The 23479-nt window shown below is 46.6% G+C and overlaps 1 protein-coding gene across 4 annotated transcripts in view; it reads right to left on the reverse strand.

Moving 5' to 3' along the window:
* The window catches only part of SPEN (spen family transcriptional repressor), a 65901-nt gene extending 42438 nt beyond the window's left edge, over positions 1 to 23463 (reverse strand). For all 4 annotated transcript variants that reach the window (XM_048326023.1, XM_048326024.1, XM_048326022.1 and 1 more), the window contains exons 1-3: positions 23321 to 23463; positions 4974 to 5294; positions 1197 to 1673 (exon numbers count right to left, since the gene is read on the reverse strand). In XM_048326023.1, the coding sequence (XP_048181980.1) occupies positions 1197 to 1673; positions 4974 to 5294; positions 23321 to 23403 (881 nt within the window). In that variant the 5' untranslated portion in view covers positions 23404 to 23463. The remainder of the gene's footprint in view (positions 1 to 1196; positions 1674 to 4973; positions 5295 to 23320) is intronic.
* Positions 23464 to 23479: the final 16 nt, after the last annotated feature.

Raw genomic sequence — 23479 nt, forward strand, 5'->3', positions numbered from 1 at the left:
TTGGTCAGAGAGTTCTGCCAGTGGTAAAATTCCATTCACAGTGATAATCACAGAATCCTGTGACAGGTTGGGAGGGACCTTCAAGTTCATCTAATTCCACCCCCTGCCATGGCAGGGACACCTTCTACTGTCCCAGGTTTCTCCAAGCTCCATCCAGCCTGGTCTTGGACACCACCAGAGATCCAGGGGCAGCCACAGCTGCTCTGGGCACCCTGTGCCAGGGCCTGCCCACCCTCACAGGGAGGAATTTCTTCCCAATATCCCATCTGACCCTGCCCTCTGGCAGTGGGAAGCCATTCCCCCTTGTCCTGTCATTCCAGGCCCTTGTAAAATTGAACACTCTACCAATACACTTATTTACTTAATGAATATTTTCAGTTTTAGAAAAGAGCTGGTATGCAGAGGAAATGCTGCCAACTCTGCAAACCCTCCCAAAGAGCAGAGCTCTTCGCCAAAGAGCATAAAACATTTATGGGTGCAACCGTAGCTTCGTGGTTTCCACTCCTAGGGTGAACTTACTCTTAGAAGGCTAAATATCAGAGAGGCACATGAAATTAATGAATTTAAAAATTCTTAAAAGAAATCAGTGATTACCTAACACCTTCTTTTCTTCCCCCTAGGTATTTCATAAAGCCATGTAAATACAGAGCCTATTGCAGAACCAAGGACATGGGAAATATGTTACTAGGAATAGCAAACTTGGATTATTTTCTTTTAATTCTTCCAAGTCTACAATTTTTGCTGTGAGGCAGCGGGGAGAAATGGGAAGGTGACAAATCAACCTTGTGAATGTCAGCAGTGACAGGGCCCGAGAAGAAACAGAACAATACCACTCATCATTTCCCAAAGTACATTGAAGTAGGGCCTGTAAAAAGTAGCTGACCTTAAAATTTGCTTTTTATCTTGCTGAAGCAAATAAAAGTGACCCCATTCTCCAGGCACACAGGCAGCAAGGCCTTGTGTCTGTACATCCCTGCTCTGCCCAGCCACCATCTTACAGGTGCTGCATGGATCCACCACGGAAAACAACGAGTAACGGCACCAGCGTTCCCCTTGGAACCCTTCCTGCCAACTGAGCCTTTTTACATTTCACTCCAGTTTATTTCTCCGTCAATGAACAAAGCTTTGCCACGGAACAACTCCTTGGGCTCGCACCTCAGGAAACGACCCGCACAGCCCACGGCACAGGGGCCTACCTGTCGCTGCTGGTACTGCTGCTGCTGCTGAGGGAGTCGCTGCTGGAAGATCTGCTCCGGGAGCCGCTGCCGCTGGGGGAGCGGGCGGGCCGGGCGGCCTGGCTGGCCAGGCGCTGCGGGGACTGCGTCCTGGACTGCGACGAGTGCGGCGACCGGCTCCGGCTGTGCTGGTAGTTCCGCTCCGGCCTTCTGCCTCGTACCTCCCGAGTAATGTCATCCCTGTAGATATCCCTGTGTACCACACTGGGCAATGTAAACTGCTCCCGGGCCCTAGGTTCGTATCGGGGGTCGTGAGCATCAAAACGGTTTGGACTTCGGCTCCGAGAAGTGTAATAGAGCCCATGTTGTAAGGTCCGCTCCCGAGGGTCTCTATAGTAATCCTGATCGTAATGTCTCGTCCGATCAAATCCGCCCGTCCCCCGCTCATGGTGTCCATAGGCACTATGTTCATAAGCACGCTCCCTGTTATCTGAAGCCCTGCATTTGGGAAGGGGGAAAAATATCGCATCAGAAAGGGGCAGGCACAACTAAAAGCAAATCATGCAAACATTCACGGCAGCACGACTTATTGTTGCGACTGCTTCTCCACTAACCAGCAATATCCTATCAAGCAACTGACAAACTTCAAAATATTTTACTTGACTCCAAAGTTATATTTGTATACGATCAAGCTGAGCAATCATTTTGGTTTAATCACAATATGGGGCTTTCATGACCAGCGACTTGCCTGCACAGGAAAAAAATTCTGCTTTCCAGTGCAGAATCCTCATTCAGGTTGTTCTTTTTCTTTTAAATTCTGTAAACAAGAAAAACTTCATGTTTGTGGACATAATCATTAACTTTTTTTTCTCTCCATTTTTGCTTAAGAGCTCCAGAAGTTTTTTTTCAAAATTTGGTAATTACTGGAGCTCTTGTAATTATCCTTCTGCAAAAATGGCATTACAGATTGGGCTGTAGCCATGAAAGCCTCCATGCAAAAGCATGACCCAGAGGTAAGAAGCTGCTTTCAAAAGGGGTGGCATAACCCATAGAGAATTCCCAGAAAATTAGGGGGGTTCTTGTTGCTGTTCTAAAATATTTCACCCTCTTAGAGGGAATTTTTGCTTTGACCAGATTGCTACATTCATTTCTTGTAAAAGCTGTGGATGCTGAAGAAACACCTCCATTACTAATGCTGGAACTGCAAGGATGCAGGTCCCCACAAGATACTACAACCCTACACAAGGACTGGGAATCCAATTTTTAGGCAGTTTTTGTTGCGACTGCTGCTGTTGCTGCAGTCGCAGAATTTCTGTCTGCACAAGCTGCTGCTTTCCAGCAGCTACAGTCCCGTTTGTTTCAGTATTCTGAACATTTTAAATTGAGAAAGGCTCGGTGATGCTCTGAGTTAGTCTGATCTCTCAAATAAAAGAGATAGTAAAACTGACAGATAAAGGAACACTACAAATAGTTGAGTATTCTGATTTAGACAAGTACCAGGACGGTACGTCTTAGTTACATCCACAAAATGGAAGATCCAGAATGGTTACGTTTAACATTTAAAAAACACTTCTAAAATTCTAAATATGTCAGGGTAGCCAAAGTTAATTTAAAAATTAATTATCCATCTTATGAAGGACATTTTAACCTTTTTTCCTCAGCCTTCTCTTTTGGCTTCTTCCTTCAGAATCTGTTATGAGTCACTTCAATCCCCTGAATCCTGATAACCCAATTCTGCCTTGTGCCTCCTCCTCCCCCTCTCCTGCATCACAGCTCTAGTTCAAATGGCAGCAATATTTCAGGGATCTTTTATAAACTGAAAATGGGATTTGAATCTTTTTTTGATTGGCATCTCAGGAAGTTCCTTCCATTCCTTCTCCAATGAATCACTAGATCCTTAATCCTCTCAATATATTCACTCTCTGTTGTTAAATCGTAACTCATATCGAGCTTTCTATAGAGCTTCCTCACATTTTGCCTGCATTTTTTCTCTCAAATCATATATAAGAAACTGCTTAACCACTGCAAGAGACTGTCATTACCTTCAACATCTGCTTGAAATTCATTGTTGCCTTTCTATTTCCATTACCTCTTGCTCGCAACAATGGAATTTTGAAAGATATTTCTGGATCTGGCACATAAATGTGTCTCTATTTTGGTTCTTTTTGCCCCCTTTTGAAGGACCAAGATCAACAATTTTATAAACGATTGCATTTAGCATCCTACAAAGTGTTAATCAGTGAGAGCTGATTTAATGAGGTCAGAGAAAAAGCAGTATTTTCTAGCAGGTTACTGCTACAGAACTGACAGAAAGAACAAATCCTTATCCGTGAGAAGGACACAGAAGACAGACAGAGGAAGCAGAGCTGAACAGCTACTGGCTACAGTGCTTTCTTCATTTATCTATTAGTACTAAGTGCTACTGGAGTTAGTGGAAAGAGAGGGTTTGACTTGGGTTAGGAGAGGGGCTAATATACACAGGGCAGGACATACCAACCTTTTCCAAGTGTGGAAACACGACCTATATTCCCAATTAAATCTAGGGAGAGAATTGTGAACATAACTTCCCCAATTTTGGCCCCTCTTACAGGGGTAATCCACCTTCTTAATGGGCAAGGGTGTCAAATGATATTTTAGATGAACCAACAAGAAAAAAAAAAATCTTAGTGACAAGACACAAAAAAAAAATTCCACTGGACGGAAGTAGTCCCAGACTGAAACTGTAACTCTGAAACCCCCAGACTTCTTTCTTGAGACAGAAGGCACTTAAATAGATCCATAATTTTAATTTCCAGCCCTAAGTCTGAATCAAGCAGCTGGTAGAAGATCCCCCGAGGCCCGAGGGCCCTCACGCTGCTGCCAGCAGGCATCCTCTGGCCGCCTTGGTAACCATCCAGCCCAGTCACTTCTCACTGGTGTATCCACAAACGGGTATTAGCACCACGTCCTTAAAGCTAAAGTATGTTTAATGTGGAGCAGCAGAGAGCTTTTTAAGAGACTAGATAGTAATCCACTCCCCATGGCTACTGGCGTCTTGACTGTATACCATCCAATAAATTCAAGGCAGTAGTTCTTATCCCAGCTTTAAAAAAAAATAAACTATAATTTCCAAAATTTAGTAATGTCCATCATCTCTTTTTGCCAATGCCATCAGAAAGAATAATCCCAATAACTTGGAAAGGATGTAGATCCAAAATGGAACCATCACAAGCTGCCTTCGGTCTTCTCCATCCAAGCGTTATTTCCATGGCTAAGTGTTGTCTGTAGAATCCAAGGGGCCGCATCATTAAAGTCTACTACGAATTTTGTGGTGACAATCCAATTAACATACCCACTGCGTATAGTGAGAACTGAGAGCTAGGCATCAAGCTTTCACCGAATTCTAGGTTCTAGTATTCCGAAGATACTCCACAGAGAACTTCACCACATGTTGTAGAGTAAGATAGCTCCATCTGGCAGCAGGGATACATCCAGCAAGGCCTTAATATTATCCAAGAAATGGGATCGTTACTTCTAGAAAAGAGTAACTCCAATATCGATGCTGGCCAAAGGAAATCTTCCATATTAAAACCACCTTATTTCAAGTGTAGGTAGATATCCAACCAGCTGCAGGACACATCCTCTATGGATCCACAAGGTACCAGCCACTGGGATAGAAATCACTTCTGTTTCCAACCCAAAATAGGAAACATAGATAATTCCCAAAATTTTAAATCCATCTGGGGGCCCTAGATACGAGTTTGTGTTTCTCACCACATCAAATACAAAATACCTGCCTAGAGAAACCTTGGAACTTACCCATCAAGTCTCCGCTCATAACGTCCTTCCCGTGCATGAAGTGATGGTGGGGGGCCGTAAGTGGGCCCCCCACCACCTCCTCTGAACCCAGAAACCTCTCTACTACGAGATGCTATGGAAACTGTATCATCCAATCCCCGCGCAGCACTGGGAATGGTTCCTGGCTCATTATAATCCGTCCGTAGGTCTCTATCTCCCATTTTGTTGACAGAGTTGTGTGCCTTCTGCGCACTTTTGATGTCCACAAAATCCACAAACGCTGCCACTCCGCCTTCCGACCCCCTCTTAGGGAGGATTTTGACACTTTCGACACGTCCATATCTGGAAGAGAAGCAAAGCAGAGCACACAGGTTAGTGCTGGTGGGAAAAGACCACCTTTAGTAACATTACCTCCTGCAAAATCAACATCCAACCCTTCACCCTTCCCATGTGCCAGGAAAATCAATCGCTGGGAGACACCAAGAGGGAAAAAGCCATTTGGAGTGGGGAAAAGGCCATTTAAACTTTCCATGGTTACATTTAAACTCCTCTCTCACAGTGTGGGCAGCCTACCATGGGATCACCCTTTTTATAGCAACAGAGCAGCAGCAGAAGAAACAGAAAGGTGTTCGCAACCAGAGCACCCTGCACATCATTAGTCTGACACAATTAAAGAGGCACAATTAAAACAAAACCGTGTCACGAGGAAAAATACAGGCAGCCAACAATTTTCTTAGGAGACAAATGACCTTGACACAGCAATTCCACTACTCCGATCTGTATTTAACCCAGAGTCTCCACTGTGATCCCCGTTCCTGATCTCAAACCCGTTTACTCCCAACACCTTGCAGGACGCGCGGTCGGCACGGACCCCCCAGACCCAGGTGCTGCCGGGGTTCAGCCTCCCACTCCCACTCCGGCCCCAGCCGCCCAACAGGAGCGCTGAGGAATGCCAGAGGGAATGTGACACCACCCTACGTAATGTATGTTAAGTAACTGCAACACTGGCACTTACGGATGAGTAAATGTCTATGTAAAATAAAAATAAACCCAAACATGTTTGTGTACACAAGGAAACAAGATGTAAAAACATATTTAAATAACTTGCATCCACTCACAGCAGAAAGGACAAGCTGGGAGGGATGAGCACAGTGATGTTTTAACAGCCAACAACTGCAGGGTTTGGGTGCTCAGTTCTCTCAGCCAAAAGATTCTGAGCAAACCAGGGAAAAGCTTTGAACTGCAGCTGGTAATCCAGGACAAGAGAAGGCAAAAAGTGTTATTTTTGAATGTGCCGACATAGAGGAAAGGGACACACAAATAAAAAAACCTCATCAGGAAGTATTTGTAAACTCCGTGAAGAATTATTGCAAAAAAATTTCTATGCACAAAGGCAGCACAATGCTGGACAGATGTAAACAGACCTTACACAGGCAAAACTGTTCTCAGCCACACACACAAGGAAGAGGGAATACAACCACCAGGCTGAGGCACACATGCTGTCAGATCCCGGAGCTGCCTCGGTTTCATGCCTGGCTTTTCCTACACCTTACAATTTCATCATTGTTGTTGGATGACTAATCCTTAAATACGATCTGAAAACCTGCCTCGCTGACTGCTGCCTTCTCATTCCAGCCTGACCTACTACACTTACGTATAACCTGGTTTGGATTTAGAGCCCTTTTCTCCCCGGTTTATACTCCACTGAACACGGATGTGTGCACAAACAGAGCATCTTCCAAGAAAAAAATGCCTTGTTGGCCATAAAAAGACACAGTCACACACCAGACACGTTCCTGCCTCTCAGCTGTCCAAGGCTGAGCTTGTCACCTCTGTGCCCCTGGGTACAGCACAGGGACGTTAATTCTTGGGAGTTGCCTAATCTGTAATGCTCTGGTTATTTTTTTTATTTATTCTTTGTGTTTTATTTAATTACAAGCTTCAAATAATGGCAAATGGAACTGCACGAAAGCTGCTTCTCAAAGCTTACTCTCTTTGGAAGCTGGATATGATTATCTTGCCTTGAAAGCAAGATTTAGAAAGCCCAGAAAAGTAGAGGATATGGTTAATAAAATCTGTGTGAGGAAAAAAAATGGCCTAATTGGATGTGGCAGATGTAGAGAGAACAGGAGAGGGAACAGGAAAGGAAGGAGAGGGAAGGAAAACAGGAAAGAGCCTATTTGAGAAAATGTTCATGCCATGAATGAACGTGACAAAAAATACGGAAAGTAATTAGGAATCCTAGTTAGGATCACCCTTTAACATACATTTCAGTGCCAGTTCTCTGCAAACAAAGATGGGCTCCAACCCTCATATCTACACCAGGTAGTTCCCAAACTGACTGGTTAGAACACACACTTTCGTTTTGCTCTCACTGTTTACATGTTCAGTTTCTGGCAACACAAGCCCATATTTGCCTTCAATCTTCATGGGGGGCACAGGATTGAGATACTATTGATAATGGTATCAATATCCCTAAAATCCTAGTTGTCGTTTGACTGCAGTCACCGTGGCCCACCTCACATGAAGCACTGCCTGCCAGTGACATTAGAGCTGGGCTCTGAACGACTGCCTGCTCACCACCTTGACAATTACTGCCTGATTCTGAAATCCTAACACGTACATGTTATTATACACACACAGTCAGAACTCAATCATTCTTTTGCTGCAGAAGATCCAGAATGTGTTAAAATGTTCAAATATCTGAGCTCATGCTGCTCAGAAAGCAGAGAGGATACAAAACATCAGTGTAATAAGGTCCCCATCTACCACAAAAACCACCTAGCAAAGGTGTAACCCTTCCCAATAATAATTTTTATATTGGAAGAAGTGTACTTTGGTTATTAATTTTTTTTTCCTAAATAAGAAATGGATGGGGGAGGCTACTACTGTATTGCACTGCAGCCATGGTGCTAAATCACTCCACTCCAAAACGGCGCCTTTTAATCCCCCCTTATCCAGATACATAAATATAGGCTGCGCTTTGGTGCCCTGCCCCGTACCCTTGACAGGCCCCGAGGATAATCTCTGACAATCGCCTTTGCTGAAAGCGAGGGAGGCAGACGGGAGGAGGAGAAAGGGAGCAGAAGGAGGGGATGAAAAAACCGAGGAGAGAGAGCCCTGAGTATTCCAGGGCAGCTGCTGGAAGAGGAAGGTTTGCATTTTCTGTGCTCTGCCACAGTCCTGTGATTGCAGACATCCTTCAGTCCCCACCGCGAGGATCAATGTGCCGAGTGATCTGGCCCGGCCGCACCCATTGGCGTCTCTCCGAGCTGCTCCTGTCTTGGCAGATGCTGCCGGGAGGAGACTGGGGGGAGAGGAGGGAGATCTGCAGTGCTGCATCACCACACGGCTTCACTGCAGCACAGTAACGTTATAAGGAAAAAAACCACGACACTTTGTGAAGGGCCGGGGGAGGAGAGGCGGCGAGAGCACCGTGCTTCCCTGTGCCGAAGGCAATATGGAGGTGAACATGCTCCAAGGAGCAACCTTTGTCCGGGCAGAGGGCTGGGAAGAGGGGACAAAAGGCCAGGGGAGGCATGGCCACGACCTTTGGTAGCACTGGCAGAACAGCTCCTCTCAACCTTCGCCTCATATCGCTACACCTGCACGTCAGCCCTTCCCAAGGCTGCGTTTTGCAATCGCTGCCAGACCAACAGAAACAAAGAGGTGCCTTCGCTCAGCTCCCACTCTGCAGACTCGAACAAAAACAAGGCCTTTTAGTGCCTCTTCCCGTCCACAACTCCTGCCGATTAATCATTAGCTCCACATCGTTACGAAGGCAGCCGAGGCTGTGTTTTCGGCAGGGTTTACAGTTCAACCTGAAGCAGAGGAGACGAGGACGTGCAGGAGCTGTTATGTCACTGAGCCCCTCCAGCAGCACAGCACGACCGAAGCACCCGGCTGTAAACACACATCGAGCAGCCCTTGCAGAAAGAAGTTGCCCAATAATCACCGCTCGAACAAAGCCACACTAATCCAGCTTTTCAGACAAAGAAAAGGAATTCATAATTTAAGCATTATCGGTTTATTCACTGTAGATCAAAGCACCTCTATATTCAAGCAGCTGAAATGTCTCTGGGCTCTTGGCACGGCTGCTCAGCATGTTTCCCTTGCTCTCCAGCCCTTCCTCCTCCCAGACCAGGAGACAGCACAGCCGGGTTGGGAAACGCAGCCTCCACCAATGCAGGACCAGGCTGGTTCCTCCTCCCCAGGGGCAACGTGTCACCCAGGCACAGCCAAAGTCATCCCACACCCTACAGCCTTCCCTAGCCCGGGGACTGACACCCTTGGCTTCCCAGCTTTAATAAACCACTTCAGCTCAGGTGCTCACTCCGAACACTCTTCCTGCACAGTCCCTGCTGTTCCAAGCAAAAGCTTTCCAAAGCAAGCACAGGCTATGAGAATGCCAGCCAGTAACTTTGTAGTAAGCAAACCTTACTGTTTAGTTGCAATGGTCTATAAACTGATTAGGATCTTTATAGGACATATCTGTACACGATAAGAAAGGGTGGGTTGAACTGAGGGAGATTCAATTTTTAATATAAACCAAATCCCCCTTTAAATCACGGTACCTCCCTATTTCTCTTGCTGAGTTCCATACAAGCTTGTGAGGACCTTTCATACCCAACCATCTTCATCACTGCAGAGTTCTGCAGGTCAGCTACATCCTGGCCGAAGAAACTTCACCACATTTTTATTTAGAAGCTGGCACAATGCTACATTCCACATACTACTAAATGTAAGAGACACTGCAGGACCCAAAATAATGCAGGAGCTTTTTCTGTGCGTGTTTCTGCACCGCCCGTTGCAAGCATGATTTGACAAGATGCTCTGATACAGCAGGACATCCGAGTGTTCTGTATTCACTCGGGTTCCCTTTGGCTGCAGTCAGGTATCTTTAGCCATCTGAAAAGCTCGGCTGATTTTGCCATGCCACACTCAAACTCCTTCCTCCTCCGTGATTATATAACCCCAGCATGCCCCAGCCTGCATTATTCAGTAAAATGCTCGCACAGCTTGAAGCTTTCCTTGGCCAATCACATTCCTCTGGCTTTGTTGTTATTTCATAACAAAATAATGTGTCCTGAAATAATACTTCACCAGATGTTTGTGCCTCTTCTCCTGATTCCTGACACCAAATCAGTCCAAATACCCCACACTAGGGGTACTCCAGCCCTGCATTCCCCCTGCACAAAGCAGGTCTGCTCTGGGTACAGGGAAATCCAGGATATGCAGCTACTAAACCTCCATAAAGCAGGATGCCATCACCCTCCACAGGGAATTTTAGCCAGGCTAATGGATGTCTGTTGAGTCCGTGAACATCAGTTCTAGGGTCTTCTGCTATCATGGACGCTCATTTCACAGCCTGAGAAACTTGGCCTACCACAACAGCACGTGCAGCCACTTCCCAGCCATAGAATACACAAAATAACACACCAAAGAGCAGCACCGACCACACTGGGATCTTACCAGCAGCAGGACACCGAGCCACAGGGACAGCTATCCTGAAGAAATCCTGTTTGGAGTTAAGCACCAGCCTCCAGTACCACCAGCTCCCAGCAGGAACCGCACAGTGAGCGTCTCCCGCCCGCACCGCTCACAAAAGGTGTTTAATATTCACCACTGTGAGAGTTCCTGAGCCAGCAACACAAAGGGAACTTGTGTCTCTACACAGGCGTTTGCAAAGATTATAGCACTACAGCCGATCACAATGAGGGCAGTGATACAATAAATGAAATACACAGCACTTAGAACATGCTTATCCTAAGGAAATGACATCCCACCATGTTCCAAGCTTCATATTCATTATAGCCATGTGCTTTACTATCATAAAATATATTTATACACTTACAAATTTTTTTTTAGAAAGGGAATTTCATATGCAGAGCAATATAAGATGGTATTTCACCACCTCGAGACCTGAGCAGCACAAGTCTTTGGAATTAAACTCTGCCTCAAGTAATGCAGAGCATTACTCAAAATTTGACAGTATTATCACGTGCCTGGCATGGAAGGAGACTTGAGGACTGACAGACACAGAAAAATCAAGGAATCTAAAAAAAACCCACTCAAAATTGCACTGACTGTTTCATAAATACAGTAACTGACCTGTAGCAGACAGCAGAACCAGGGACAGACCATTGAGAAGAGTGTGCACATGGCTGGTCTGAAAAATCATTCCAATTCACTGAGATCGATCTTGATAGAAACGAGCAGAATTCCATCGTCCTGGTAAACTACACTTAATTTTAAGTCTAACAAGTGTGGGGAACTGTCAGGTGTTGAGCCACAATCATTTCACTTTGTAGAACTGTCTCTCAGCCCCAGGGAATTTGTCAAACGATATCTCAAATGCTTCCAGACAAATATGGCCACATCCCCACGGCCGCTGGCCTGGGCCAGCAGCTGCACTCAGGGCAGACCAGGAGCAGCATTTACTACGGACAACTCGACAGCGAGTCCTCGTTGGCTCCCTCACCAACTGTGTCCTTCACACACTCCCATACTGCTTCCTCTCTGCTGTATTTCCAGGAGACGTGGTAGGTTTAAGTCCCCCACAAGAACAAGGGTGATCATGAGATTTCTCCCAGCTGCTTAGAGAGTATTTCATCTGTCTCTTCAGATGAAATTGATCTCCTGGTTGGGTGGTCGAGAACAGACTCCCATTAGGATATCTATCCCACCATTCTTTCCCATAAACACTGAACCCTGTCACCACCATCATTAAGCTCTAGACAATCCAAACACTTCCTAACACACAGGGCTACCCCACCACTTCTTCCTTGCAAATTCCTTCTGAAGAAGTCACAGCCATTCATTGCAGAACTCCAGTTGTGCCAGTCAACCCCACCATGATTCCATAATGGCAACTCATACCATCATCTCCTGCTGTGCAATGGTTTCCAGCTCCTCCTGTTTCTCACCCGTGCTGAGGGCACTGGTGCAGATAAATTGCTGTGTGTATAAAGGTAAGACACAGCGAGTGGCTGGGACAGCACTCTGGACGATCACAAGCAGGAAAGCTCATCCGTGAGTGATAAATCCACATGATGTGCAGCTCTGAAATCCTTCACCTTCCTAGAGCCAAGCAAAATAAAAGCTCCTCATATCACAAGGAGCTCTGGTTTTCGAGCCACACCAAGAATAGCCCTTGCGACAACAATGATTCAGAAATATGCCCTAATTACCAAGGTCCCATCATCAAATGTCTAGATTACAATCTGAGATGCTTTAAAACCTGTTTAGAGTGATCTTTATTGGCTCTGCGACCTTTGGGGGGAGAAAAACAATGTTCTTCAGGGCATTCTCTTCAGCTCTTGTTCTCTAATAATAAAGATCTTCAGAGAAACATCAAAATCCAGCAGCAGAAACAATCAGCAAGGTTACGGAGCTCAGCCAGACAATCCTGGGGTGAATCCTGAGCTCAACACTCCTACCCTCCTGCCCCAACACCCAAACCACTTGAACCCAGACCCCTCTGGACTTTGCAGCTCACTCTGGCCCCCAGCAGCACTCAATGGGAAATCTCCCAACTCCCAACTACAAACGGGGGTTTTGTTAATGAGATACAGCACGTGTTCCTGCCACGCACGGAAAACAGCCAGGGCTTTGTCTGCACTCGTAATCCCTAAGAGATGACAAAGTAGGAAATTAAAAAGCTAGCATAGGCACATTCACCGATACTCCTGATACCTCTGGTATTTAGGAACAACACGCTCAATAGTCCAGAGATAACTCCATGCCGAAACAAATGCTCGCCTCTTGCTTTACAGCTCAGCCAAATGCTCCATTTTAAGACCCCAAGTAAGAGTGATTCCTAATTAAGACATTTTATTTTTGTCTTTATTGCAAAGTGACCTTTTGGATACTGCTGAAGTATTACTATACAAATGGAATTATTACATGCCACAAAGGGAAGAAACAGAATATTTAAAACTGTTTTTTCATAGTTGCCGCAGTCAGTAGCAATGATTTCATCCAACAGTCAACACACCAGGAAATTTTTCTGCAACCCCCATGACAACCAGTTCTGCCATAGATCAGCTGTTGCAGCCAACACGCATCAGGTCACACGTGAATATAGGTGCATCCATTCCTTAAAATATTGACCAGTTCCACTGCAAGACCCCCAGGACACAGAACAGCCCCCAGGAAGAGTCCTAGCAACCTTTCAAACCAGGGCGAAGACAAGGGCGGGGGAGCTGAACCCATGCCTTGGACATGGGGATTACATGAAGCTGGATGAATAAAAACACCTCCTGGCACTCCAAGCAACATCTCACTGGGCTACATTTAATATCCTCCTCACCCAGTCAGCAGTTCTGCTGCTGGCAGTGTCAGGAGAACCCAGCATTGCATCAGCCCAGCTACAGCTCGACCGTGCTGGAGCAAAGGGCTCAACACAACATCAGCCACTTACAGCTGCCAGCGGTAACCAGACAAGGCACGGCCACCTCAGCCAGCCAGAACAGAGAAAGCCTCTTCCTAAGGAACTTTTCCTAGTTGTTGCTATGGAACAGTTAAGGAAAAGCATGGAAGCACCCCTACCTTATTGGTACATGTATTATTTTAAAAAAAAAAAATCAAAGTGGCTTTGTGAGCAGAACTAATGAAGACTCATTTCTTACGGATGCATGTCTTGAGGTCGAATTCTCTGGCATCCAATAACTGCCAGTTCCCACTGCAGCTTTTCCCACGGTCAGGAACACCTCTCTCCCATGTGGATTCTTTAATGTCTAATAAGGGCTGTGCTCTCACTGCAGCTTTTCTCTCCATGGGGCCACTAATCAGGTCTCTCTGCTCTATTAAAACCGCTTGTTTTCACAAAACTCAAAGGAACGTTGTGTCTCTGAGACTGAATGTCCCCTTCGCCCTCAGGTTTATCTGAAACTGGCAAATGGGTTCAAAATTGATTAGGGAAGATATATATACACACGGCAGGAATACCTCAGTCTTGCTCTCCAAGTAGATCAGAGTAAATACCACTATTTGTAGAAGCATGGTAAGGTTACAGAAATATGTAGGAACTCTGCATGTTCAGCTGTGTTGTCTCAAGCACGACGAGTTGTGATTCTTTATCCCCAGCCTACACAGATGCGCACTGTCACGTTCCTACACGCTAGACACAGAGCCTAGCCGAATTCCATCTCCAGGGCATTTTTTTTCTTCCAGCTTAAAGCATAATCTGCAGATTTGCTTCAAAAACACCAGCGGTGATAGGCTACATTCAATGCTTTCTGCAGGGGAATTGCTCAAGCCTGTTCTTTTGCGTGACTGATTTTAGGATTTGTTTGGATTTGATGTTAAGAACGCGCTGCATCGCAACTGTAGGGGAATCTCTTGATTAATCAAGGTTTTTCATTCTTACATGAAAGGGTAATTCCCCATCTCACTTTTGCTTCTCCAAGCTCTGCTTTGCATGTATTCAGCAGCAGATGGAGGAAAATGCAGAGTCACAACATTATGGTCTCCCTGCCATGCTGCAGAGCACTTGAAATGTGGATCATCTTAAAGCTCTGAAGTCATGGTCCTCACTGGTTCAGACTTCTCCAGTAACAGACATTTACAACCTCTTCTCCAAGGTTTTGTATGCTTTCCAGAAAATGGTACTTCAGAAGAAAAGAAAAGTTTATCTGTCTGCAGTCTGAGACCACCTCAAATGATGGAACTGCTCTTCCCCCTCAAACTTCATCTGGGTTTGAACAAGTGACTGGCTTCAGTTTAGCCCATAGGTTCAACAACTTGAAATTCATTTCTGATGGAAATCCAAGGACTCTCAGTCAAATCCCTAACCACGAAAGCTCACCAATGCTAAGAGGTTATGATCTTGACACCAGGGAGGAAATCCAGCCAGTCCAGCCACTCCCGCTCTGCCACACCAGCCAGTCACCAAACACAGATCTGCAAATGTTACTTCGTTGCTTCATGACTCACCGCTTCCATCGCCCTGGAGAAAGTGCTTGTCCCTGTGACTAAACCAACTGGCAGCACAGTCCTTGGCATGAGCCAGGTGTCAGCCCAAGGAAAATAATATTCCCCACTGACAAGCACCCGGCAAGAGCCTGGTACACACTTGGGTGTGTTGTGTCTGCAGTGACTACCTGCGCTCCAGGCACTTTCTCCATAGGCGAGAGCCTGGGACTTTCCAGAGCCAAGCTCCTGAACCAGCCACACTTTAATGGCTTTTCTTTTAGTGCAACTTAAAGTCTAGGTTTTGCAAAGCTGAGCTGGAAACTTGAGTTTCATCGCAACAACAGGCAAGGTTTCACACCTCAGCTTTACGAGCTGACTTAAAGCAGGCCTCACCACACCAAAGACTTGAGCAGAGCTCTATCTGGAGATGAACATGTACTACCAGACCAAGAGGGCTCCTCCTGGGGTTCAAGGATACACCACACAACCAGATACACCAACACAACTGCTGGGAAAGCTGCTCCCTCATTTTATGCCATTTCAGTGATCAGCTTCACCTCTAAGTTTCAAATCAGACTGACACAAGCCAGGCAAGAGCATGAACTGCAGGCAACCCAGGGGCTGTTAACTCTGAGAGGATGCAGAGGAAAAGATGCTTCCTGAGCTCAACTGCTGCCAAAAAACTGGTGTATCTCACCGTACCCACAACCAGCGTTATCATCTACCAACATCAATCTTGAAGCCACTTTTATTTTTTAAATGTGGCAAAGCTTCACTGGTACTAATTCTTCCAAGAAGTTGGTTCAGAGTTAACAAAAAGCCCAAAGGTTTATTGAGACTTTGATTACAAGGCAGTGACTGTGCTGGCCATTGGCTGTCTGGATGCATATCCAGCTGCCTTCCTAAGAGCAGCATCTCATAGATCCCGTGAAATTAAATCAGATGTTGATTACGTATACAAGGGAGATACTCATCTGCCCTGAGCTTTTATTCCCCTCACAGTTAGGATGCTAATGAGGCCGGAAGACTTCTTTCCCCTCCAAAGATGACTTCTTTAAACCTACGACTTGGCAATTTATTTTTCTTATTTTGCCCTATTAACTATTACAGGTCACCCGCAGCTGCCACAGAGAGCTTAAAGAGGGACATTTAAACGAGCCTCTGTGATCTCCTTGGCAGCCATCACTGTTAATGAGGACGGGAGGTATTCACCCAGAGGCAGGAGCAGATGGACCACGGCGCGGAGCTTTGTGCCAGGCGGAAGCGATGAACACCTCACCAAAGACACAGTCAGGGAAAGCTGTGACAGGGACACCAAGTTACTCTCAATGAATCCCATGGATAGCAAACACAACCAGCTCAGTTTTGTTCCTGAAGAAAAACTGCAGGTGATTCACTACTTGCTTAAATAAAATCATTTACAATCTGGCTGTTCTTTTTGTTGAGCCAAAAGATCATTTCAAATCCAGCTCTGACTGGGTACCTGACCACCTCTGTGACAGGAACTTGGTCTGAACACAGCTCTCATTTCCTACCTCACTGGGAATAATAAAAGACATGGAAGCTCTTCCATTTGGACAGAGGGGCATCCAAGAGGAACACACACAGGTCAAAACTATCTCACCAGCAGTATCCACCAGACAGCCCTGCAGATCATCCATTCACCCTCCTTCCAGAGACATTTGGACTTCTCTGGCTTTTCAGGGGAGAGATGAGAGCACGCTCAGGGCATTCTGATCAGATGCGGAAGCCCATGCTCCAGATCTAAGTGCGCTTATACAAAAAAAGTACTTTCAGTTTTAAGTTGCTGAATCTAATTAAAAAGAGGAAGAGAAAGGAAGCAAAAAAAGCTCCCTTTTGTTCTTAAAAATGTCCAAGCCTTTAACCAGAACACGGTCGTTGCGACAGACTGCTGCTCTCCTCCCACGATCAGTTTGTCTGAGCAAAAAATTGATGTTCTTTTCACATCCAAACTCTGCTCCTTCTCACCCAAGTCACCACGAAGGTCTGGACCTCGCACAAGGCACAGACACACAAACTCTAGCCCAGAGCCAGCCACACACAACAGCTACAGAACGCACTTCGAAAAAATCCATCCCAGGAAGGATGTTGTTTCCACCAAATTCAGAGGTGCTGCCTTCAGTCTTTCCTGACAGATCAGACTGCAGCAGGCCCTAGATCTATCTGGCGTATTTATGAAAAGCCTGGAACAATGTTTATTCTTTTACTGAAGGATGTTATCTTCACACTGCAGGATTTTACAGATTGCAGGAGACGATTACAGAGTGTCAGCAGGTTAAACAATAACTATGGAAATGCACAAACCAAAGCAGTTGCTGTGTTTTATTCATGGTCCAGAAGCCTTCATCACCTCTGAAGGCATTGCTGCAGAGCAGTGATGGAGATGGGTTTCAGGAGATCTGAACTGCCACTACTCCCCAGGCAGAAAGGTGAAACCTCCATATGAGTGTGTGCATACAATCACCAGGTGGGAAACACTGCTGACTTGTAGCCTGGGTGATGAAGAAGGCAACTTCTGTCTGATTTTCATTAACTGTCCAAGGAGTCAAAGACTTGAGCAAAGGAAAGCAGCAAGGCTGGTTGTACACAGTGAATTTCCATCCTCAGGTTCCTGTTCCTCCCACAAGATTCCTAAATCAGCATGCCGAAGATGCAGCTAAACTCCAAATCTTATTATGGAGAGCAATTGTTTTTCTAGTTTATTCCTCAGTTCATTCTTTAGGAATGTTTGTCCTTGCAGTCTTCAGTTTCAGGGCATTCTCAGACCTCAGCAAGTTCAATGAACTTAATAAAAACACAAGTGAAATATCTCACTGGTTCTTATTTTTGGTAGCTACAAATCCAGAGTGTATCTAACCCACTGGCAGCTCCACAACTCACATCCAGCAACTCTCCCAAAACCTTCAGCAGCCTAAAAGCAGCCAGGAGGGCTGACCCTCAGTTCTACCCCTTTGCAAACATCCTCAGAAGACTGTTTCAGTGTTTGCTATTTCTGATGTGCCCTTCACATGCAAAAGGGCATCTCCTCCTCTTCCTCACAACCCAACAGCAGCGTGAAACCACTACAACAGCAAGACAAGCTGCAGCTATGACACATCAGCTCACAAAAACAAAGCTCCCGAGGAGCCCCAGGTCCACCCTGACTCATCACCTCATCCAACATCTGCAACTGCCTTCTACTAATCTGGATATTTACTTCCTTTTTTATGGAAAGCCAGTGAGTGCCTCTTCGCCCTCAGCAAAGACAAGGACCTAATTTTGGACACACCTTAAGACGTCAATAAGGTCATTTGCCAGGAAACTTGGCATGACTTTCTGGCCTATGAAAAGCAAGGAGGAATAAAAAAACAGTCAACGAGGTTATCACAAAGCGAATTTAAGCCTTTATTCATCTCCTGTTCTGACCTGATGAATGGATTTAATACCTTTGTTTGCCTCGCTGGACTGGTAAATTCTCAACATGTGAATCTGTTTTCTTGTACTCTGAAGGGATTATTTTATTGTTGTACCAAAGGAATTTACAATAAGGGCAAGAAATACCAAAAGCCAACATCACTCTTGAGCGGCTCAGCGACAATAGAAGCTGTTCACATCAAATCACAAATAATCACAACTAAATGCAGCCTGGACCTTTGAAGAAACTTCAGAGAAGAAACAATGCCAGCCAGGCTCAGCAGATGACAGAATTTTGTGACCAAGTGACATCAACTTATCTTTCTACCACAGCTCAGTGTATAAAACCACTTGACAGAAGCTTAGTCCAAATCTACACTCTTTGTGGCTTTTCATTAAGTTTCTTTGAAATAATTACCCAGCCATTTCCTCGGCCAGTGTGGCGTCAACCAGCTGCCACCTCAAGCGCAGGCAAAGAGCAGAATCCTGAGCGGCCATGAATCTCAGCCTGCTCAGGACCCACCTCCGTGACTCGGCCTGGGGGAACCAGGAGGCAGCTGCAGACAGACACCACTGGGTAATGCGCCGGGATGCCACCGAGGTGATGCCTGCGCTGCTTTATGGCTCTTGTGGACCAGTATTAGGAATAGAATTATTACAGACCTAATGGAAAACCACCACCAGAACCAGCACGACCATAACCCCAAAGAGCCACCTGACTGACCAACCTACGCCCTGCACAAGGTGGACTCTCACTGGAACCAAGTGGAAGAACTCACCTCATGTACTCCCCTTATGATTCTGGGCAATTCTTTTAATCCCCCTGCCCAATCTCCTGACCAAACATCCTACCATGGTCTCTGGATTACATTACTGGAAGTGTTTATAAAACCAGCACAAACAAGTTCTGATGCTGCCCATTATTCCAGACATCACTCCAGTAAAGCACAGGCGTAAACTCCACCCTCTCCCTCCTTTACAGCTCTGAGCTGGAAAGGGCAGTACCTCATCTGTGAAAATACCTAAAGTGACACAAATCGAGAGACAAAACAGGAACAGTTCCTTCTGTGGCCTTATTTCTGTATTTTCCTACAATAGAAATATACCTGGATCTATACAGGCTGAACTGAGTTAGGATAAACATTCCTGTGTTTGCATCCCAAGTGATATCCAAGGACTTATTAATCAATGACCACCAAAAAAAGCCAGGGAACCCATTTAAGAGCTTTACTAGAAAACTCAAGCCAGTTCCCGTGGAAGGGCACTGCAAGACCTTGACGTGGCAAGTTTTTCCTCCAAGTGTTCCACACCAGCAGCAGCCATCACCGCTCTTGCCAGGTCACAGCCTGCACCAGAGCTACCAAAATTCCCCTACACCACCTCAGTCCACAGCGGTGACACAGAGCAGAAGGAACAGATTCCACCCTCCCAGGCTGAATTTACACTCCCAGCCGTCAAGACAAAACGTTTCCTCACAAACTGACCAAATATTCTCTAGCAGTTACTGAAAACAAGCAGACACTCGCTGTCATGGTAGGTTTTTTTTCACAGTTGTGTTCAAATGCCAGCCACTTCTCCAGGAGGTATCCAAAGCATCTCCTGAGAGACAGACACTGGAACATGGCTAAGCCACACAAAGCCTATTTCCCACCCCAAAAAAACCCTGAGAAGTTACTCATCGCCTCCAAGATTGCCCTGATCTGCAATGTATTTCGGTTGATTTTCAGGGAGCACATTTGTTTCCTGAAATCCAGGGTTTCTCCTGGACTTGGTTGCCACTGTGAATGCCTTCATTCTCCCCCAGCACAGGAGATTGCACACGACAGTCACATGGTCCATCATTAGGAGGCTTTTACACATCTTTTCCCTTTAAAAGGCCAATAAAGGGACAAAGCCATGTTCTTTCAGATAACTGGAAGAAAACACAGGGAGGAAAAAAAATATGGAAGGGTAGCACTTGTGTTGGGGACAACTGTTACTATATTTAGTCGCCTTGTTCTGCAAGCTGCCGAGCATCTGTTTCAGTGATGGTGAACGACGGGTTTTTTTCCAGCATTAATTAGGTGAACCCAAACCACTGCTCCCACCACTTCCCCGAGCTCACATCTCCCAGATCCTAACTCAGATTCGTTACTTATTCCACCTCAACAGTGGATCTCCAATCCTGGCACTGGTTGCTTTTCTATTTCAGGGTCCTAAATAGCTCAATTGAAAAGAAATACAGAGCAAAAACTTTTTAAAAAGGGAGTATTTGGCTAAGAAACTGAAAGACAATTTTAATGTATTTAAATGCATGGAAAATCTCTCCTTTGCAATCCCCTTCAATATCAAGGAAACAGATTTTAAAAAGGGCTTCTAAGGAAAAAAATAGCACTGCTCATGTAAGAGAGTGCTTCTTGAGACCAGCTTCAGTATTCTCTAATTTGAGAGAAGAATTCACAGCAGGAAGTGTTATTTCCATTCACCTAACTAAACTAAACAAACCGATCAGAAGCATTTGGGGAAAAAGAATAAAAACATATATTTCTTCAAAATTTTTAATTCATCCCTTAAAAGAATTCCTTGCGAGGCTGCAAAGCCAAGCAAGGTTCCCACAGTCCGTGGTTAAGTGAAGGGGGGAAAAACCCTTCGCACTCCCGCCGGGTTGTAAGTTTTAGGAGCTTTCTCTGAATTTTTCTTCTTTGGAAACAAGGTGGTTGTTTCTCAAACTCGCCCCCAGCAGAGACTGCAACAGCCCTGCGAACGGGCTTCCATCTGGGAAGGACAGTATTTCCCAAGCAGAGTGGGAAAACAAACACCCCGGTGAGTTGCACAGAGGCTCCGGGGGTAAGGCGATTCCCGGCCGCAGTCCAGTTGAGATTTTAGGCGGTATTTCCCCCAAACCCTGCCCCGCTCCCATGGCTCCCATGGCTCCCATGGCTCAGCCTCCCCGCACGCGCTTCGCCCTATTCCCAGGCTGGGGGATGGGTGGGAACTGGGCTCTGCCAAGCCCCGCTCCATCCGAAAAGACTTTCTCTCCCAACTGCAGAGTCCTTTCCAAGGAGGGAGCCTTCCCCATCCCACCTCCATGGCCGGGCAGCCGCTTTCCTTCCCTCTGGATAAACCCACCACGCCGTGCAATCCTTGTGCAGCGCGTGTCCCTTCCCCCAGGCGAGCACGGGCATACAAAGGAAGCCTTGCTCCATTGTCCATCTACAGCACCTACACACCGAGCCTCGGACCCGGCTCCGCGCTCACCCCCTCACCCCTTTTCCAGCCACAAATATTCCAGTGGTTACACCCCAGCAGCATTCGGAGGCGGCGTGTCACTCCCTCCCCCCAGCTTAGTACCTGCAGCCAAAGGGCTGAAGCGTGTTTTAACTGTGTTTACTGGCGTGAGATCAGCCTCACCCAAACACGCAAATCCCGGGCAAAAATCACGCTGGAAAAACAGGGAGAAATGCCTGGCTACAAATCTCCTTCCCAAACCTCCGATCGCAACTTGCCGAGGTGAAAACAACCAAAAAAAGGTAATTAATTCAGCGCCTGCCATTTTTCCCATCCATCTCCAAGCAACACTACCATAGCAACTTTTTCCCTGCTTTAATACATATTATAAAAGGAGTGGGACTGGACAAAATAAAACCCAGGAATGTCAGATTTCCACTATGGAGTGCCTATTCCCTCAGCTAGTTACGGCTAGAATTAACCAAGTAACCCTAGAGCGAGCTTTTTCCCCCAAAACCTGGCTTTGTACAGCACTGGGTCACGTAACCCGGACTGAGGGACACGACAAACCACCCTGGATACACATCCACCATCCTGCGCGTTGGCACGGACCAAGCGGCGAATTCTGGGCTCAGGGGGATAATAATGGTGAAAAAAGAAGCAGCTCGATTAAAACAGGGCAATTTCAGAGCGAGGAGGATGCGGAGATGGGATTTGGCTGCTGCAGCAGCTCGGGCCAGGAGGATGGAGGGGGATGCCAGACCCTCAGTCCTTCCACAACAGACGACCAGAAGCCAGGGAAGAGGCGCCGGAACCTTCCTTTTTCCCCCTCGGTGTCACCGCATCTATTTTTCCCATGGTGACTCATTATTAAGGACGCTCCATCATTTTTCCAGCACGGGAAGATTAAAGGAAGCTTCAAAATCCATTTTTTTTCTGCTGGTGGTGGGATTAAAGCAAAGCGCCTGGAGGGGCCACGAGCTGAGCAGGGCTCATTACTCTCTTTTTCTTCATAAAAAACAGCTTCCAGCGTGCGGTGCATCAACTTGAGAGCATTTCCACAGGAAAAAGGTGTTGCTGAGGCGGCGGGGGAAAAGCCTCTTCCTCCTCCTCCTCGCAGGGAAAGACGGAGGGAGGAGGAAAAAAACACAACCATGCAAACAGCTACTACTTCCTTATGAGTGGGATTAACCTATGCAACAACAAAAAAAAAAAAAGAAAAAAAAAGAAAAAAAAAGGAAAAAACAACCCAGCACGATATAAGGAGTCCAGAGCGCTTCCCGCGTGCAGGATCCTGTGTTTTCTCCGTGGGTTTGTGTGATTTTTTTTTTTTTTTCCCCAGAGTCACGTTTTCGCAGCTGCAGGCGCTTCGGTTCCCACAGCTCGCTGCACCTCGGGAGGACACGCAGCATCCTCCACAGCTCCAGGTGGGAGGGAAACGCAGTGAAATGGGCGAAAATAAACAGAAAAAAGTCCGAGCGTTGAATAATTAAAAAAAAAAAAAAAAAAAAGGAATGGAAAACACGTCGGCCAGGCTCAGCGCTGCCTCCCGACATCCTCGGCATGGGATCCGCTCCGTGCTGACCGCCGAGCCCCACTCGCTGCTGCTCCGTCGTTTCGGGTCCATTTTTAGCCATTTTTGTATTTCCCCGCTCCGGCCGCGCCGCCGATCCCGCCATGGCGCGGGTTATTTACAGCGCTGTTTTCCTCCTCCTCTCCACGGGAACCGCCGTCCCTGCGCACTCCTCCCCCCCTTTCCCACGTTTTTCCCCTCGTTTTTCCCCACACCGCGGATCGGGCAGGACGGGCCCCCCTCGCCGCTCCCCACTCACCGCTTGAAGTGCTCGATGATCTTCTCCTCGCGAACGTTCTCCGGCAGATTGCCCACCCAGAGGTGCCTGGTTTCCCGGACCATGCTGCGCGGCGCGGGGCGAGCCCGCCGCCCGTGCCCCGGCTCCCGGCCGCCGCCTGCCCCCGCGCCGCGCCGCCGG

This window comes from Corvus hawaiiensis, chromosome 22 (assembly GCF_020740725.1).
Source record: "Corvus hawaiiensis isolate bCorHaw1 chromosome 22, bCorHaw1.pri.cur, whole genome shotgun sequence".
NCBI classification, from domain to species: Eukaryota; Metazoa; Chordata; class Aves; order Passeriformes; family Corvidae; genus Corvus; species Corvus hawaiiensis.